The sequence below is a fragment of the Poeciliopsis prolifica genome, unplaced genomic scaffold (assembly GCF_027474105.1).
Source record: "Poeciliopsis prolifica strain line A6 unplaced genomic scaffold, Auburn_PproV2 SCAFFOLD006, whole genome shotgun sequence".
In the NCBI taxonomy this organism is placed as follows: Eukaryota; Metazoa; Chordata; class Actinopteri; order Cyprinodontiformes; family Poeciliidae; genus Poeciliopsis; species Poeciliopsis prolifica.
In genome coordinates this window covers 7489916-7510739 of record NW_026562381.1, presented here as the reverse complement: position 1 = coordinate 7510739, position 20824 = coordinate 7489916, and the positions used below count along the sequence as shown (strand labels likewise).

The window sequence follows — 20824 nt, the reverse complement described above, 5'->3', positions numbered from 1 at the left end:
AGGTCAACTGTGAGCCTCCAGAAGTGACAAAAACTCTAAGACGTTTAAACAACTTCAGGGAAAAAACGCTGATGGAAAGTCTGGATGTCTTTGGTTTAAGCCTGTTGTAATAGACATGACAACAGAGAATACACAAACAACTTTTTCTGGTGCTTTTATTTAATTTAGTTCACTTTGTCTTCAAAAACAAAAAAAAAACGCTCAGAACAGACTTTGATAAAGTACTAAATATTTAATGGGGTTTCCTAGATGTTCTCTTTAACAACAAGTTTAACAGAAACTTGAACATCGTTTAAATCCTAATTTCACTGACGCAGTTTAGAAATACTGACAGTTGAGTTCTGCTATATTTTCTTTAACAGACAGATTGGGCTTAATGTTGTCAGCACAGAAATGAAAAGGAACAGTGCGCTCCTAAAAAATAGACTTTGGTCAACAAGACAAACAGTGAATCCTATTCAGAGCCCTGGGGCACTCCAAAATGGAGACGGGGACGAAGATGCTTCCTGTATTAATATTTTGCTCTGCACACAAACTAATGTTCTATTTTTGATACTCCGTCATAAAAATGCTTTGCTGTGAATCAATTGCGCTGTTTGTTAAATTTGAAGTGAAGAAGATGACATGTCGCTGAGGGTTGTTCTGGATGAAAAATAATACTTCACTGCCCAAATGATTGCTTCACTGACCTGAAAAATCCATCAGCGCTTCAGTTCGGCTGATGAGACGCTGACTCAGTTGTTTTTTTTGTTCACAAATGAGCAGCAACTCACCGCTTACAAAGCGTAACTTCTAGAATAAAGCTGAAAGAAAACGGTTCTGACTCAATACCTTGAACGCTGAAAGAAGCTCCACATCAGTGCCGGCTCTGATTCTCCCTCCATCCCGTACCTTAAATAACCCCAGGCTGTTTTACAGGTTAAGTTGGAGGTGGAAAAGGGACTGCGACAGAATTCATACAAAAATAATGCAAATTTTTTTGCGCAATTTGCTAATATGCAATATCTACAATAAAAACATCAAACAGCAGGGAGGAATCTACGCTGTTATGGTTGTTTGCTCTCCAGTTTCTGACTTCGACATTGAGAAATCAATCTGATTCTTACAGAAGGTCACGGCAGCAGGGTCTCCCATGAATGTCAATTTAAGGGATGATTTTTTACTGCATTGGTATTCGCTTTGTGCAGAAAGGCATGTTGTTTGGTAATGATTAAAGAGGACAAAGATAAGAGGGGAAAAAACTCTGCAATTGCTTTCATACAATGAGGCAAGAGCAGGCAGCCCACTGCTGGAAAGAAACTTTTCTCTAGGTTAGGACTCCGAAAAGTCAGCCTGAAAATGTACTTCTTTGAAGAAGTTGAGGGAAAAACAGAAGAGAAGGTCTCTTCTTTTCTTACTGTATTTAGCACAGTATAAAATTTAAAATGGTGTTCTTATGTCAAATTGAATATTAGTCCAGCATCACTAAAATATATAAAAATCAGGGGGGAAAAAAAAAAACATTTTTCTGTGGCATTTTCCTGTCAACTTTCCATGCAGAAAAAAGATATTTCATAAGTTCTGAATGAAGTCAAAGCTTTCTAAAAAAAGACTAAACATTCCACATAAGAAACAAACTTCAAAAGTGCAGACAGATGAAGCTGTTTAGCAACACAAGAAGTCAAGACATTGAGAGCTAAAGTTTTGCCAGCTTTTAATCAAAACTGTCAAAGTTGGAGGAAACTCATTACACGATTATTCAAACAGGCAACCTCTTAGGTTAGCAGTTAGGATTTTCAGTTGCAAGCTTCGCTGTCAAAAAAGCAATCAACTGCTGTCGACATCTAACCTTTTTCTGACCGCATCTGTTTGTGAAAATGAAAGTAAGACGCTTGTTGTGTCTTTTCTGACCTTCAGCAGCCAGCAGGTCAAGCTTATGCAGTAGTGTGTATTTGTGTAGATTTTTCAATAAGCTATGGAGATAACATATACACTGTTTACTACTTTGAAGTTCCCAGAATTTGTGGATGAAAAGGACAAAAACACGATGGTGAAATTTATTTTTGCAATCAATCTGTCAGCAGTCAGATGTACGAGAAGCACCCAGAAAATGCCAGAGACCTTCAAAAGGTGGTTTTAGTGTCTTCTATAACTATTCACACTACAACCAAAAACTTCTGTGTAGTATTTCCTGACTTTGTCATGTAAAATACTGCATAATCCTAAGTAGAAGAAAAGTAATTCATGTGTTTCCTCTTTTTCTAATAAATCAGAACATAAAAAGTTTCATTTGTGTTTAACCCTCCTGAGGAAATTCATTACAAACCTATTTCTGTGGCTGTTGCATGTTTCTATCATCTTTTCACATGGATATAAACATTTTTACACATTGTCCTCTTTTGTAAAACAGCTATATTTCAACTAATTTGGAGATACAGCCTCTATCAATGTCAGTTTTAATGTCAGCAGATTCTCATTTGGATTTAGGTCTGGAAATTTCTCAACCTCTGAGATTAGAGGTTATGGGTCACTATGGGATTCATGTCAGTATTCAAGAATATTGACCTAAAAAAAGCTCCCTCTGGTAGATATTTTAAAATTTAAAAATGCAAAACCAGTTTTGGAACAGGAAAAAAAACATCCATCAGAGTGTCTCCTCACACTGACGGATCTCATCTCCACCCTGTGCTGAATGTGACAATCTTTAGGTTATACTTCCTCAAGTGCCAGATCATGAGACAGTCTCTGTACAAAGTGACCACCTAATATTTGATGCACGGACCTATTTGTTCGTCATGGACTCTCACACATTATTGACAGTAGATTTGCTATTTGTCAGTGTTGACCTTAATATTTTACTTCCCTGGGAACCAAAACCTTTCTAAATGATTTGGTAGGTGCAGAGTGTAATCGATAAAGGGGTTTTAGTTTCATTGAAGATGTTGGAGCTGCCTCACTGACATTTCTTTCACATGAGGTTTGATGTAGGAAATAACTTTTAAAATTCTACTGCTTCACCATACAGCTGGACTCAAAAGTTTTCACGTCCCTGTCAAACTGCTAGCATGATTGTAATTTAAAAAAAAAACAAAAAAAACATTTCAAGTCATTTCAAAATTGCTTCAAACGTATCTGTTACTATGAAGAGGAAATTCTAAAAAAGTAAGAAATAAAAGCTAGAGTAACTTGCTTGCATGTGTGTGCACAAATTCAGACAAATACCTAAATCATTTAAATTTTTTTATCTTGTTATCCAAACTAACATGAATTATATTGAATCTGGTTGACCTGAAACAAATGTCAGTGTTTTTTTCAGTCTTGTATAGTAACGAAGTAAAAATACTTCACTACTTTACTTAAGTATATATTGGAGTACTTCATACTTTCCTCGAGTAAGAAAATTTTTGATAACTTTCACTTTTACTTCACTACATTTCCAATCTTAATTTCAAACTTTTACTCTGATACATTTTCAATGTGTGGTTTAGTTACTCGTTACAAAAAAACGAGAGAGAAACGCAAATGTTTTGACCAACCTACTGATCGACTGCAACAAAGCCAGCTTGCCTGGGCTTGTTCATCACCACCAATAGATACACAGGTTTCGCTCCTCCCCACCTACGTCAAAAAGTCCAGCAAACAGTGTGATTGGTTAGTTCTCCGTTTGGTCTGTGCCGTTAAAATGTTCGTTTTTGCAGCTTTGGTTTCCGAGATATTAAAATGATTTTTTTGGGCCATCCAGAGTTCACCATCCCCCCATTTTGCTCAAAAATAAACCAAAGTGGGCTGGTTCATTTGCAGGTTTGTGCAGGTTTGTGCCGTTAAAACAACGCAGCAAAGTTGTTTTCAATTTGGATTTTGACTGTTCAATATCCCGTGTGAGCGGCGCCTAACTCGAGGTTGATCCGATTCATGAACGCTAATTTCGGCCAGCCAGTCTCTAGGTCTCCCCTTCCTCAAGGTGTCGGAGTTTCACTCAGGGAGAGTCAGCAAATTTTACATCCAAACTCTCCTGAGAAACTAATGGAAATAGATTTCTTGCCTTGTGACCAACTGACACAAAATTCATGACACATTCCCAGTAATTGTAATCTTAAAAAGTATATATTTTGGATGGCCTAAAATAATTTTTAATATCTTGGAAACCAAAGCTGCACAAACAAAAATTTTAATGGCACCATGTGAGTGTTACGCCTCTATAAAGGGGAGTAATGAAAACACGGACACAATGTTACTCTTTGCATGTCCGGTGTTATAATTTCAAAACAGTTTCAGACATTACTCTGTTACATTGAACATTACACACATTCTAGTTATGCGGCACAGTAAAACAAATCGAACCACACAGTAGCCTACGCCGTTAACCAGGAAGCTAAGTATAGCACAGCAGCTCTTAAACTAGTTATCAAAATCACCGCAGCGCTCTCTGTTAATTAAACAAACATCGCTATAACAATCACCACAACATTCTCTGTTCATTAAACAAACAGTGATAGAGCAATTTCTTATGAGTTTGAACTTTACCTATAAAGGGGAGTAATGAAAACACGGACACAATGTTACTCTTGCATGTCCGGTGTTATAATGGAGCATAACCGTTACGTCCCCCTACATTCCAACAGACAAAACAATCGAGACTCGAACGACCAACAAACTCTCAAAACATTCGGTTCAAAAGGTTAGGCTTTTCAAGAACCACAAACAAACATAGGCGGAAAAGCAACAAAGAAAAGTAACAGTAATAAAAAGTACATTTCTTTTAACTTCTTTAAACGTAGGCTACCTTTTGCCGTATCTGTACCGTTATCTGCCTGTAGTGCTGAACTTGAGACCAGAATAATCGATCGCAGATCATTAGATCTTGTTTTCCTTTTTCGTTGTTTGAAATAGTTTTATAACCACTACATGAGCACTAACCAATCAGACTATTTGCTGGATTATTTGAGTAGGTGTGTGTCAGCTTCACGGAGGTCTGTTTCGCTTCTCCCATTAAACACCAAGTTAACAAAAAGTTCTCTCTCTTCAGATGCCAAATAAGCTGCATTTCCCTCCCAATTCTTTTATTCTTTTGCATAATGACCAGTTGTGTGCACCTATAGTTTGTGAAATAGAGTAATCGTAAGGTGTTTTTTTTTTCTTCATGTTGGCCGCATTTTCTGTACTGACTATTTTTCTCATTTTCAGCACTGACCTTACTGAAAGGGAAACTTATAGAAACTTTGTATTTTCTGTCCTGGAGGGTTTACTAAGAATGGTTCAGTTGTAAGCAGGTTAAGTTAACCTTGTGATTTAAGTAAAGCATCTAATTTTCTTAACTAAATGATGCTGCAGGTTATCTATTAGCAGGTTTAATTTTGCCTGCACTTGGTTCTGTACATTATTTTAAGTGTATTAACAAGTTTACCAAAATATAAAAATGTCATTCAAACTGCATTTGCCTTGTTTTACTTTTTACTTGTACTTTTCATTACATCACTTGAGTACATCCATTGTTACAGTAATTTTCAGACTTAAGTACAAGACATTTCAGATACTTTAAGACTTTAACTCAAGTAACATTTCAATCAGTGACTTTTACTTTTACCAAAGTCATATTTTGGAGTGGTACCTAAACTTTTACTTGACTCCGAGATTTCAGTACTTTATACAACACTGGTTTTTTTTATAGGATATTCCTGACCATTAATTTTTCCTTAAGGCCATAGTTTACTGAAAGTTTACAAATGTTCAAAAATAACCTGTCAAAAGGTCTAAGAAGAAGAATAGCAAAAATAATGGCAGCATATACATATAAAAATCTTTATCTGCATTGCAGCTACCAAACATTTCTTATCATTTCTGAGCAGCACTAAACTCACTGGTATTTTCACAATGTTATCTTTGGTGATCAGGTCCAAGTTGTTGGTGGAGCTCGCTTCACTGATTCTCTCTCGGGTATCAGTCAGGACTCTTGTTGGCCCTCTCTAAATCATAAATAATACTCACAAGAGATTTGTGGGAAAATAAATGACAAATTTACACCTAAATTTGTCAGGCTTATGAATAATCTGGGGCTTAAATGTAAGAAATTCTCAGTAACATAAGTAACTAATATTTTTGTTAAATGTTCAAAGAATACAAATTCTAGATTGAAATAAATTAAAACACCATGAAATAACTCGAATGATAAACTGCCAATAGGCTGACGGTGAGTTTTTAGCAACTCATTTTCCAGGATCATTGTGAGCACAAATCAAGAAAAAACTTTATCTGGGGAAGAAGCAAAGTTTAGTAATGTCCTGCCAAAGTCATAAACTGGCAGAGCATGACTTGGGAGTTCCCTGAGGAGAGCTGTGGACAATCTTTTTCCCAACATTAGATGTGATATTTGTACCAAAACAGACTGACTGCTTGCTAGGAATCCAAAAGTCTGTCAAAATTTATTTAAGGGTGTGCACATTTACCATTTGCAACTAGATTATTATATGTGTCAAAGAAATTTTTTAAAATACTTTTCAGTTTCATTTTCTTGGCATAAATTTCTACTTTTATAACCAGGTGTGTAATGTTTAAAAAGCCACCCTAAATTGAGGAACAGCTCACCTAGGATTTTTATTTATCAGAAAAATGTCTTTCCAGACTTTGTGTTTTGTTTTTATTTTATGCAAAAATAAACATCCTAATATTGAGACGTTCCTTAGCATCACTTTGCTTTATAACTGATCAATGTCTGCAAAAGAAAACAGCTCTGGTCTTGGATGGGTCCTATGCCTTCCAGTTCCATCACTGAGGCCTCAGTACAATAACAAGCTTATCGGAGGTGTGGTTATATGTACATTTTACTCTTAACGTTCCTGCCTGGCTCTCTCTGTTTTCCCCATTTTGTCAAAGTTGGTTTTTCAAGATAAGAAACTGTCATGGGTGTTCGTGCTTCTTCAACCCTTGAGGGTTTCAGTAATAGGACGGAGCGGATGAGCTGTCAAATAGATATCAGCTAACGTGGATAAGCTAAAAACAAAAACACTGTTTGACTGCAGGGCAAGAAATGAATCTACAAAAAGGCAAGTTAGACATCTGTGGAAGAACACACTGAGTTGCAAGCAAGGTGCAGCTCTCAGTATGTTTAGTAAAACCACTGCTTACAAATTGATGCTTCAACGATTACCTTGGAGAAAGTCAATGTCTCCAGCAATTGTATAATCTGAAGGGGCTGTTATTTTATTTTTTACATTACTCTCTCAATCATGGATCCCATTTTGGAAAGTTAGTCAGAGAAAGTTCTTTATTTATTTAGGTTAAAAGCTACAATAATAACCAGAACTCAGATATAATCCATGATGAATTTATTTAAACCTCAGCTATTCCAATGGACCCTAAAAAAGGGTTTGCATGAACTTTTAATTAGTTCTAGCAAAACTTTTGAATTAATATTTTATGTTAGAGTAAAATCAAGTCTGTAATTAGTTTAATCAAATCAATTTGATTTTACAACTAGTTTCATCACTGCTTAGCGATCACAATTCAGGTCACAATAAACCATCAACCATCAAGAGATTAATTTGGATCGTTGTACTTTTTAAACTGAATATGTTCATGTTATGTCTGTTTCATTGTGACAGACATTTGATTTTAAATGTCTGGATCTCAGTTAAAAGGTTTTCACACTGGCAAGGCTCCCTGGGTCCTCATGGATTTCTTTTTTGATGTATGTTCTTTAACCATCTGAGAAAGTGAAACGTGATTACCTTTTTTAATCTTAGAAATGTGGGTTGGCGTTAGATTTTTTATTTTTTTTAAATAGAAAAGTTATGTTTAACCATAAGTTGGCAGGTAAAGTAATTGGTAGAAGACATGTAGGTCTGTAAAATATTTTTTTGGTTTAATTAAACTAAGATAATACCTCAATATTCAAATCCATACTTAATATTTGAAGTATGTATATATATAAAAAAAAATTCCCTTCTCACCCACCGCGGGTGGTTCTTATCCTCTGAGCTCGGGTCCTCTACCAGAGGCCTGGGAGCTTGAGGGTCCTGCAGTATCTTGGCTGTGCCAAGGACTGCACATTTCTGGACTGAGATGTCTGATGTTGTTCCTGGGATCTGTTGTAGCCATTGCTCCAGTTTGGGGGTTACTGCCCCGAGGCCCCGATGACCACAGGCACCACTGTGGTCTTCACCTTCCAGGCCCTCTCCAGTTCTTCCCTGAGGCCCTGGTATTTCTCCAGTTTCTCGTGCTCCTTTTTCCTGATGTTGCAATCACTTGGTATTGCTACATCTACCACAACAGCTTTCCTCTGTTGTTTATCCAGTACGACAATGTCTGGTTGGTTCGCCCACGCATATGCTTGGAACCGAAACTCCACGCATATGCGACATGATTCTCATCTTTTTTTGTGAGCGACACAGAAGAGCAGCCCCTGGCCCACTATGGCAGATGATGACTTCTCCACCGCAGATGCTGGTGCCTCAGCTACATTCTCCATTCAGTGCACGGTACTGAATGGAGAATGTCTTTGTTATGCTGAAAGGACATCCCTGTAAAATAGTTGAGATGTCTACCTCCAAGACTGGAAAGCATGGGCATGCCAAGGTGCATCTTACTGGTATCGACATTTTTACTGCGAAAAAGTATGAAGATATCTGCCCCTCCACACATAACATGGATGTCCCAAATGTGATAAGAAAGGACTATCAGGTACTTGATATCATAGACGGCTTCCTGACCCTGTTGGAAGACAATGGAGAGACCAGAGAGGATCTCAGGCTGCCAGACGGTGACATGGGCAAAGAAATTGTGAAAAAACTAGAGAGTGGAGATCAGTTTCTGGTGACTTTGTGGAGAGCTGTGGCTGACGAATCTGTAGTTGGCATTAAGAACATGACTCCTATTTAGACCATGGCAACAGTGGAGACCTCAGATTCCTATCGCCCTCTGTGGTTTTAAAGCTTCACCAAAGCTACTGGCCTTCACCACTCATCTCAACCTGTGCTCCACTTCGTTCTTCTCCTCTCCTGCTGTAAGCTGAAATTCAAGAAACTGGACTCAGTCAGCTTCAGCTGCACTTCACAATCAGACCAGCCGGTCCATTCATTACTTTCATAGCACCACTGTGTAGCACATGCCAGGTAATTTTAAGAGGAGTCTTTGACCATGTTCCACTAATGCCTGGGAGCTTGAGGGTCCTGCAGTATCTTGGCTGTGCCAAGGACTGCACATTTCTGGACTGAGATGTCTGATGTTGTTCCTGGGATCTGTTGTAGCCATTGCTCCAGTTTTGGGGGTGACTGCCCCGAGGGCCCGATGCCCCGATGCCTCAGGCACCACTGTGGTCTTCACCTTCCAGGCCCTCTCCAGTTCCTCCCTGAGGCCCTGGTATTTATGTTTCCATATATATATATATATATATATATATATATATATATATATATATATATATATATATATATATTATAGATATAATATATATATATATATATATATATATATGAATTATATTAGAATAATTAATTGTATTAATATAATAATATTTTAATATAATATTTGAATAATATTTGAATATTAATAATTATCAAATTAAAATTTTCTTCCACTGCCAATTTATTATCAGGAATTTGCATAAAATCTTTGTGGTATGATGGAGGACTCCTGAGAAAGAACCTGAAACAAATGAAGGAAATGATTGTTGATTTCAGGAGGATCGGGATTAGATCAAACCTGTTTCCATCATGGAAGAAGAAGTGGACGTGTTTGAGGGATATAAACACCTCAGTGTTCATCTGGATCACAGACTGGACTGGAGCAGCATCAGAGCCAGGGACCGTCAGAGCTCAACAGACTGGTAAAGAAGACTGGTTCTGTTCTGAGAAACCTCTGGAGATGGTCATACAGAGAAAGATTCTTAAAAGGTGTTAGCAGAATCAGTTTTCGGCACAGCGTTGAACGTGACATCAAGAAACTCGCACCGGTTTGGCTTTTGTGTTGTTCTCCTTTTGTTTGGAGGACACACCCTTTTATTGTACACAAGTGTGTTCAATTAGACAGGTCACGTGATGTGACACACAATAATCCAATAATGAGAAAAACAACAACAACAACAACAAATGACAGCACAAAAACATTCATAATGTCAACACCCCCACTTGCTCACATTTGGGTAGCTTCCTCTGACTCTTAATATTTCAACCAAAATACATTCATGATTCGCCAAACATAAACATTTCATACTTCCTCAACTTAATCTTTGTTGCTGGTTTAGTTAGTACATCTGCAACCATTTCATTAGTTGGACAGTCTAGAAACACTTTTTCTTCATTTACAACTGTTCTGACAAAATATATTTAATATCAATATGTTTACATCTTTGTCTATTCACAGGATTTTTGGCTAAGGATATGGTACCCTGATTGTCCTCATAAATCTTAGCTAAATAATCCAGACCATCCATGTTGAACAACAGTTGTTTCAAGTATAAGCATTCCTGTACAGTAGCAGCTAGTGCCATGTACTCTACTTCACATGTAGATAGAGCTACTGCAGGCTGTCTTTTGGTCTTCCATGAGACTAACGGACCATCTTTATTTAGACTCATACAGTAACCTGTTGTACTCCTTCGATCGGATACATCACCTGCCCAATCAGCATCACTGTATGCATATATAAGGTTATCACAGGCACCCCTTTTAAAACATAGTTCTTTATCTTGTGTGCCTCTTAGATACCTAAAAACATGCTTTACAGTATTCCACTGCTCTGTGGTTGGGTTTGCAAAGTACTGTGTCAGTTTACTACTACATAGCTTAAATCTGGTCTTGTACATGTTGACAAATAGATTAAGCTTCCTACTGCCTCCCTGTATTTTCTGACATCACTCATTACTTCAGCATTATCATCATAATTAAGTTTCTGCTCACAAGGGTAGTTCGTGGCTTACAGTTCTGCATGTCAAACTTTTCCAGTATTTTCTTCACATACTTCGACTGTGACATTTAACACTGTCAGCCTCTTTTTCAAAGTCAATGCCAAGAAAATGTGTCAATTTCCTAAGTCCTTCATCTTAAATTTGGATGCAAGTTTCTCTTTTACATCTTTAAGGATATTTGTATCACTGGCAGCAATAATCAAATCATCGACCCATATAATGATATGCACGGTTGCAGTATCATTAATCTTTGTGTAAACACAATTATCAGCAGGGTTTTGAACAAACTTGATTTCACATAGGTAGTCATGCAACATTTTGTTCCAGTTTCTGCCCGACTGTTTGAGTCCATAAAGAGATTTTTGTAGTTTATACACCAGTTTCTCATTTTCTTGAGATTCCTTCTTGTAGCCCTCTGGTTGTTCAATATAAAGTTCACATTCAATTGGAGCATGTAAATATGCTGTCTTTACATCCATCTGGTGAACAAACATGTTCTCCTGTGCTACCTTTTGCATTAACACTCTGATGCTCGTCATGCTAGCAGTTGGTGAAAAGGTTTCATCATAGTTCACACCTTTCTTTTGACTGAATCCTTTAGCAACATATCTAGCCTTGTATTTATCTGATCCATCATTATTCTTTTTGATTGTATACACCCATTTACCCCCACTACAGCTTTACCCTCAGGTAAGTTGGTCAGGGAAAAAGTAACATTGTCCTGTAATGACTGCATTTCCACATCCATTGCTGTAACCCACTCTTTTGCATTCACAGACGTTACAGCTTCTTTGTAGGTTTGAGGTACTCCACTTATCAGTCTGTAACAGTAATCAATGTTAGCTATTTGCTCGTCATCATCAATGCTACATACATAGTCATCTAAATAATCTGGTTTCTTTCTTTCTCTGACAGGGTATCACCTCTCAGGTTCTTCATGTTTTGTTGTGTGACTGGTACTCGCCATTGGTTCTTTTTCTATGCTCGGGTCCTGATTTACTGGATCAGCATCTGAAGTTTTGGTTGCTTTGGGACTAATTCTTATCATATCATCATCATCATCATCATCATCATCCAAAGTTACATCAGTCTCATTTTTCTCTCTGGATACAATTTCCACAAGCCTGTGTTTCTGGATTTTCCTGCTGTTTGGATAGTAGACCATATAAGCTGGGCTATTCTTGTCATACCCTATAAAAATGCCTTTTTCACACCTTGAATCCAGCTTCCCTTTCTCTCGTTTGTAAGTGTAACAAACGCATCCAAACTTGTGCATCCTAGAAATGTTAGCCTGTGTGCCTGTCAACATGAAGTAAGGGTTGTTTGTTTGTGCGATTAAAAACATCTGTTTCGCACTACAGCAGCTGTCTGAACTGCATATGGCCATAACATTTTTGGTAACTCACCATCGATTAACATACATCTAGCCATGTCAAATAAAGTTCTCCAGTTTCGTTCTGCCGTACCATTTTGATGTGGAGAATATGGTGCGGAGGTCTCGTGTCTGATACTATTCTGCTCAGTAATGCCTGATACTCTTTTCCTGTGAATTCTGTACCATTATCTGACCTCATACATTTAATCTTTCCATGTGGGGTCATGTCAGCAATAAACTTTTCAGTAGCTTGTACTGTATCACTCTTGTTTTTCAAAAAATATACAAAAACTGCACTGGAATAATCATCCGTGAAGGATAATGCATATCTGTGACCATCTTTGACATTGGATCTATAGGTCCTGCTAAATCTGTGTGGACCATTGCTAGAGGTTCTTTAGCTCTTGCATCTGGCTCCTTGTTCCTAGTTTGAACAAATTTTCCTTTTGTGCAAACTTCACAATATGGCATTGGTTCACCTCTCCCTTTAATTTCCATGCCATGAACAACATTTTCTAGCTTCAGTACATCTCTGTAATTGCAATGTCCAAGAATCTCATGCCAACCTTGTAAGTCATAAAATTTTTTACACCACCACATTCATTGTCCGTCGTTTGCAAATAATACAGTTTGTTACATACGTGAATGGGGAACTTGGTATCGTCTCTGAGAAGAACGTTCTTTCCTTTGAAGATCACCGTTGCTCCGCTGGATGTTGCAGCTTCACTGAGAAGATGTCCTGCGGATATGAAGGGATGTACAATGCGTTCCTCAGCACTGTTTTAAGACGTCGACCTCTGTTGTCGATCAAACACACTTCCGCGTCTCCTCGTTGCTTAGCAACCCCAAAACACCTGGATCCATCTGCCAATTCCACGCAGTGCGTCTCGGCCTGGAAACTTTCATCAAGCTTCCAAAACTTCCCGATGTCGGTGATTATATGCGATGTTGCACCAGCGTCCACCATCAGACCTCTCCTCCTGATGTCGTCCACTCGCGTGTCAGCGTCGCTCACCCGGAATGCAAACTCTGTCGCCACCCGTCTCTTCGGCTACTTTCCGTGCGTTGTCCCGTTGTTTTCTCCGTCTGCAGGTTACGTTGCTGTGACTGTTATTCTTACAGTAACTGCACCATTGCTTCCGCTGGCAGGTTCTGCTTATGTGGCCTTTCATCCCACATTTAAAACACACAATCTCAGAACTTCCTGCTCCAGGATCATTTGCGCCTCTTGGTGCGCATTTTGTGCCAGAATGTGCTTTAGCTTTCATCACATTGTCTTCAGATACTGTAGCACGCATATTCTCAATGTCTTCAAAACTTCTGAGTTTAGTCTTAAACTCTGCAAAAGTCAATTTATCACCATCTTCGCTTTGCCTAATGTAAACAGCAAATGGCTTAAATGTCCCTGGAAGTCCTTTCATTATCATGGCGATTAAAAGTCCATCGCTCAGCACCTCATCTGCATTCCTTAAAGCGGTGATCGCGGTCTCTGCTCTGATGATGTACTCTGTAACCGATTCACTGGGTGATTTCTGCAGCGAAGTCAGTTCAGTGTACAAGTTAATCACTCTTGGCTTTCCTTTGCCGGCGTAATGGGCCCGCAGGATTCCAAGTGCCGCACGTCCGTTGTCTGCCGCGTCATGCATGATAAGTGATAGACTCTTGTCATCCAAAAACTGAATGAGCTCGGCATAAGCTTCAGCATTTTTCTTCGCGTCTTCCTCTTCATCGTCATCATCGGAGGAACATGTCAAAATTGTCTGTTTCAACCCTTGCAGTCGAAGATGTCCTAAAAACTTGGTTTCCCATAGTTCAGAATTTTTCTCATCTCCATCAAAAAGAAGTCTTGACCAGCGGCTGTGTGCCATGTCTTTTTCTTTTCTGTTCATTTTCCTCGTTTACTTACACAGCAGGTGTTCACGGTCTGTCGAGGCATTCACCTGTTTCTTCATTGATTCTGGGCCCATAACCTGTTAGCAGAATCAGTTTTCGGCACAGCGTTGAACGTGACATCAAGAAACTCGCACCGGTTTGGCTTTCATGTTGTTCTCCCTTTGTTTGGAGGACACACCCTTTTATTGTACACAAGTGTGTTCAATTAGACAGGTCACGTGATGTGACACACAATAATCTAATAATGAGAAAAAAAACAACAACAACAACAAATGAGAGCACAAAAACATTCATAATGTCAACAAAAGGACTAAGAAAATTTGGGACAATCCTGTCCATCCTCTTCATCCGATTGGACTTGTTTCACTGGGATCCAAACTCTGGTTCCTCCAGCTCCTTATGGGTAGGACGTACGCCTGCATGTCCTAGGGCCTCATGCACGCTCCATACAACCATACAACCTCATCCAAACCTCCCCTGCTGGGGAGGTTTGCTTCTCTGCTTTCAAAACCATTTTCTTCCCAAATGAACAAATCTTTTTTAAGGGCTTGGGCACAGTAATAGCTATCCGTGACTAACCTGGTGCTTTTGATCTTTCTTTTTGCCAGTTCCAGAAGTCCTTCCAATATTGCAGTTACTTCTCCGGCTTGGGCACTGCCAGGGGCTTTTCCTTTTTGCCGACACCTTTCTTGGTGTCGGCAAAAATAGTGGGGCTTCAAGATGAACCCCCAGTCTCATCAGAGAGATGAGACTCAAAAAGATCTTCTTCTGAGGAGCAAACCTCCCCAGCCGGGGAGGTTTGTTTCTCTGCTGGAGATGGTTTAAAAAGAAATCTGTCAAAATCATCGTATTCTGGGAAGCAAACCTCCCCGGCGGGGGAGGTTTGCTTCTCTGCTGGAGATGGTTTAAAAAGAAATCTGTCAAAATCATCGTATTCTGAGAAGCAAACCTCCCCTGCCAGGGAGGTTTGCTTCTCTGCTTTCAAAACCATTTTCTTCCCAAATGAACAAATCTTCTTTAAGGGCTTGGGCACAGTAATAGCTATCTGTGACTAACCTGGTGCTTTTGATCTTTCTTTTTGCCAGTTCCAGAAGTCCTTCCAATATTGCACTTACTTTTCCGGCTTGGGCACTGCCAGGGGCTTTTCCTTTTTGCCGACACCTTTCTTGGCCGTCTCGCTTCAAGATGAACCCCCAGTATGCCACTTGGCCGGATCCTTTTCTTAATCCATCAGTGTAAAGTATCCATTCAGGGTGTATTTCGTCTTCAGGCTGTGCCTGTGGCCACATCTCCTACTATTATTTGGAACCATCTCACATTGGGCACCATGTCTCTCAGGCCTGTTATAATCGTTTTTCTGCGTAAACCTGAACAGATTACATCTCATCAGGCCAGTTTTCATAACAGGCTAAAACGTGAATAGCAGCACAATAGAAACCCACAAAGAAAACAAAGAACCCCTGAACATAACACAAAAAATCAGAAAAAAAAATAATGATCACAAGAAGAGAAAGTAAACACAAAATTAAGATTAGTGGCTTCCATCTATTTGTGTTCTTAAATATATATTCCAGTATTGATATACTGTTTAGATGATCAAGCTCATTGTCTTTCACATTCATGACAGATCCACTTGCCTCCAGAATGGTTTCTGACGATTGTGGCTGCGATAAATAACTGGCATGGAGAGAGAGTGCAGGGGAAGACGGCATACTTGATGTTTTCTTCTCAAATCCTCTTTCATTAGAAGGGGAGGTTTGTTTCTCAACTGGCGATGGATCAGAGAGATGAGACTCAAAAAGATCTTCTGAGGAGCAAACCTCCCCAGCCGGGGAGGTTTGCTTCTCTACTGGAGTTTGTTTAAAAAGAGAGCTGTCAAAATCATCGTATTCTGGGAAGCAAACCTCCCCCGCCGGGGAGGTTTGCTTCTCTGCTGGAGATGGTTTAAAAAGAAATCTGTCAAAATCATCGAATTCTGGGAAGCAAACCTCCCCGGCCGGGGAGGTTTGCTTCTCTACTGGAGATGGTTTAAAAGAAATCTGTCAAAATCATCGTATTCTGGGAAGCAAACCTCCCTGGCCGGGGAGGTTTGCTTCTCTGCTGGAGATGGTTTAAAAAGAAAGCTGTCAAAATCATCGTATTCTGAGAAGCAAACCTCTCCCGCCGGGGAGGTTTGCTTCTCTGCTGGAGATGGTTCAAAGAGAAATCTGTCAAAATCATCGTATTCTGAGAAGCCCCGGCCGGGGAGAATATGAGAAGCCCCGGCTGGCGAGGTTTTCTTCTCTGCTGGAGATGGTTTAAAAAGAAAGCTGTCAAAGTCATCGTATTCTGAGAAGCAAACCTCCCCCACCGGGGAGGTTTGCTTCTCTGCTGGAGATGGTTCAAAAAGAAATCTGTCAAAATCATCGTATTCTGAGAAGCCCCGGCCGGGGAGAATATGAGAAGCCCCGGCCCCGGCCGGCGAGGTTTTCTTCTCTGCTGGAGATGGTTCAAAAAGAAATCTGTCAAAATCATCGTATTCTGAGAAGCCCCGGCCGGGGAGAATATGAGAAGCCCCGGCCCGGCCGGCGAGGTTTTCTTCTCTGCTGGAGATGGTTCAAAAAGAAATCTGTCAAAATCATCGTATTCTGAGAAGCCCCGGCCGGGGAGAATATGAGAAGCCCCGGCCCCGGCCGGCGAGGTTTTCTTCTCTGCTGGAGATGGTTCAAAAAGAAATCTGTCAAAATCATCATATTCTGAGAAGCCCCGGCCAGGGAGAATATGAGAAGCCCCGGCCCCGGCCGGCGAGGTTTTCTTCTCTGCTGGAGATGGTTTAAAAAGAAAGCTGTCAAAGTCATCGTATTCTGAGAAGCAAACCTCCCCAGGTGGGGAGGTTTGCATCTCTGTTGCAGATGGTTGAAAAAGAAAGGCGTCAAACGCATCATACACACACATTTCTGCCATTCTGAAAATTATCGTGAAAAACAATGTTGAACTTCAAAGAGCTGCTTGGAAATGGAACAGATTTCTTGAAACACATGAATTCATAACCTCAGGTGTTCTTTGATCTAGAATTGCTTGTCATGGATGAGGTCATAACTACAATGAGGTCACTGTAGTTCTAGGGGAATGTCTTGTTTCTGCATGTTGCTATAGAAACTACCAGATCAGTTCTGGATGACCCAGATTATTGACCCTTTGCAACGGCATCATTTAATCATTAGAGGTGCCATGACATGAAGTGAGGAATGGGAACTTGGTGACTGAAGCTGTTTTCCAAAGTTGTTTGGAGTCGGACTGGAAGGTGAAGACCACAGTGGTGCCTGTGGTCATCGGGGCCCTCGGGGCAGTAACCCCCAAACTGGAGCAATGGCACGTTGCTATAGAAACTACCAGATCAGTTCTGGATGACCCAGATTATTGACCCTTTGCAACGGCATCATTTAATCATTAGAGGTGCCATGACATGCAGTGAGGAATGGGAACTTGGCGACTGAAGCTGTTTTCCAAAGTTGTTTGGAGTCGGACTGGAAGGTGAAGACCACAGTGGTGCCTCAGGGCAGTAACCCCCAAACTGGAGCAATGGCTACAACAGATTCCAGGAACAATATCAGAGACCTCAGTCCAGAAATGTGCAGTCCTTGGCACAGCCAAGATACTGTGTATGACTCTCAAGCTCCCAGGCCTCTGGTAGAGGACCCGAACTCAGAGGTGAGAAGGATTTTTTTTAATACATTCCTTTGAGCTACAGCTCTTTAACTTTGAGCGTTTGAGATATTTATGTTTCATTTGACATTCTGTTTATTGCGTCGGCTTGCAAAATAACTCTGGATCCTTGTCCAGTCTTGTTGTCAGAGTCCAAATGCAGCAAGTTTCTGTGTCTCGTTGTATTTGTAGCCTAAAGAAACAAACTCCTGGATTGCTAATCAGAAATTTTGACAAACATCTCATTTACTTTAAGAAGAAATAGAAATTTCAAAAGCAATTATTTCTCAAATTTTATTTATTTATTTCTGATTTAATAAATATAGTTAAATTAAAGATTACATGTCTCAAAGTTTTCAGTCTGACACTTAATTTATTTTTAGGCTTTTAACTCCCTATTTGTCTGTTTATGTTCTGTGTTTTCTTCAAATTTGATTTTGAATTTTGGAAGCAAGTCTACTGGAAATTTTCATTTATATTTTATCTCCCTTTCAGTGAATAATTCATTTTGTGTTCTTCCCAGTACAGATGGTTTGGACATCTCCAATTAAAGTTAACATGTAAACTTATAAATATTTTGTCAACATGCTAGAGCTCCCTCAAAATGGTGAGTGTAAGGTTCCTTTCTAGTGCTCAACATACTCTGTGAGAAATTCTGCACCCGCTCCGTGTCAGCTGGGTTCAACATGTTTTAAAAACAAATATTGTGTCAAAATTGGCATTGACTGTATCCAAATGGTGTGGAATGCAACATAAACTCTAAGTGTAAAAATGGGAAAAAAAAAAAATGTTTTGTTTATGCAGTTAGTGCTTAATAAAACTTACAGAGTTGCAATAAAATGCTGGGGGAGTGGGGGGGGTTGTTTTTTACTTTAAATTTCTCCTGATTTATCAAACAAATCTAGCTCTTCATGTTATGGAAAGATAGTTGACCCTATTGATACAAGAAAAAATTGCTTCATATTTAATTTTTTGTCAAACGATAAGATCAATCAACTTCAGATTAAGTCATTAATTGATGAGTTGCATCCGTAGTTCATAAAAATGTTATACTGCGAACACCAAAAACCAACAAACATTTCTAACATTCCAAAAAGAGAATAAACATGAGTTATCAGAATGAAAATTAATTGATATAACAGAAATATTACTTCCCCTATTTTGATTAATGTCCAATTTCTACAGTTCTCTAAGTGTGTTGTATTTTTTCTGCTGTAATGAATGTGAACCAGCGTTATGAAAACATATTAAAGATGTTTCTGGAAGAATTTTTGGGAAATAAAATGAACATTAATATGAAGCGACAGCAACATGGGTGAGGCAGCGCTGTTCAGCCTGTGGGCTTAAATGACATTTGGTCCAGGATTAGACTGACTTATAAGTGTTTCACTGCTGCTTTTTAGTCAGAGGTTGTAAAGCATCAAAGCCAAGTCTCAGACTTCTGAAAGATGAGCTGCTGTTTCCACTCATGTGGATTTCACAGCTAAGAGGACTGCATGTGGGCAGAAGGAGATCAGAAAACAATGTACTTTTGTTTTCATGGTGAAAAATGACTGTCAAAGAAAATATAACATGACAATCATATTAGTCTATCTCAGACTCCAAGAAAAATATTCTGTCTTGGTTAGGAACACACACTGTTCAAAATGGCTCCCACAGTACATTGTTTAACCTCTGGCCTATAATGTTTAATACCTGGAATCTGACTCCCTAAACCGGACAAATGAAGATTAATATGAAGTCACATATGTTTCTGCTTTGTGTTTTTCTCTTTAAAATTGCAAAGCAATGCAAAACAAACTGTACAAACAAGAACAGACTGAATTTAAAGTACTAAAATTAAGAGCATTCCATGAATAATCAGTGGGGCCTTTTAGAACATCAAATACTGGACGTTATGAGCAGGATTTGTTGAATGGTGACATTTTGGATGTCAGATAATTAAGCTTTTTACTGTACAATACAGATAATCATAGCTGCCCTCCTCTCTGGAGGCCGTATTGTTTCTTGGAATCTGCAGGATATCTTTGGTGCTCCTTGTCAATAAGACATGACATTGAAATACCTCAGAGGGTAAAGTATATCCAGGCAGCAAGTAAATAGTTTGGTCAAAGCTGGTGTTTAAATCAAGTAAAAATGTGCACGTGTAAGGGTTCCAGAAAGTTTGGCAAAGGCCATATTGTGATTGTTAGAGAAGTGGGTCAGAACGTCTTTAAAGCTGCAGCCCTTGGGATGTGTTCCCTGTCTGCAGTCATCAGTCTCTAATGGATGTTGTCTCAGGAAGGCATAATGCTGAACCAGCGACAGGCTTATTGATCCATGTGGTGACTGAGGGCCGGGCTCTGAGTCCAGTCCAACAGATAACAGAAGGAATTAATGCTGGTTCTGATAAAAAATTTGTAAGAATGTTGAGTGAATCTGGTTGTTGGGAAGAGACACAGATCTTATTCAGAGCTGTCTGAGTAACCATTAAAAATAAATAAATAAAAGCATTAAAGGTTCAAATAATTTGCTTTGTTCATCAAAACAATGAAACCATTTGAAGTTGTGCTTTACAGTTGACTTTATCATTGCTTAACAAAAAATATTGCTGGTTTGGTTCAAAGAGGGTATATTAAGGTGAAAAGTGTCATTTTAAGGCAGCACAAAGGACCAAGTTCTAAATGACTGAAAAACTAAGTTTAATGAATAAACTTCAAGAATGCATGCTGGCTTCCAATTTTCATCTCAGGAAATGCAAAGCAATTTTAATTTTTCAAATTATAAACTAATTTTTAACCTTTCTGTCCATGTATTTACTGTGCTGTAAATGTGTAAAAGCACATTGAGTGAAAAAATCTGATATGGACAAATAAAAATGCATATCAGGTAGTTTTATAACAAGCAGCTGCTACATTGTTCAACATTGAGGGGAGACGCATGCAATAAATTTGTCATCTTAATGCACTTTCACACACCTAAGCACAACTAAAAGAAAAAAAAACTTACATGTC

The 20824-nt window shown here is 39.1% G+C and overlaps 2 protein-coding genes and 1 pseudogene across 2 annotated transcripts in view; 2 read left to right on the top strand and 1 right to left on the bottom strand.

Moving 5' to 3' along the window:
* Positions 1–20824, top strand: part of LOC129360417 (relaxin receptor 1-like) — a 100715-nt gene that overhangs the window by 19206 nt on the left and 60685 nt on the right. The window lies entirely within an intron of this gene.
* LOC129360425 (eukaryotic translation initiation factor 5A-1-like) lies at positions 8388–8853 on the top strand (annotated as a pseudogene).
* Positions 12634–14347, bottom strand: LOC129360423 (uncharacterized). Its single transcript, XM_055030629.1, has 2 exons — positions 12896–14347; positions 12634–12786 (listed from the first exon to the last, which is right to left on the bottom strand). Exon 1 carries the CDS (start codon positions 14141–14143, stop codon positions 13256–13258), a length of 888 nt encoding a protein of 295 aa, XP_054886604.1. The 5' UTR covers positions 14144–14347; the 3' UTR covers positions 12634–12786; positions 12896–13255.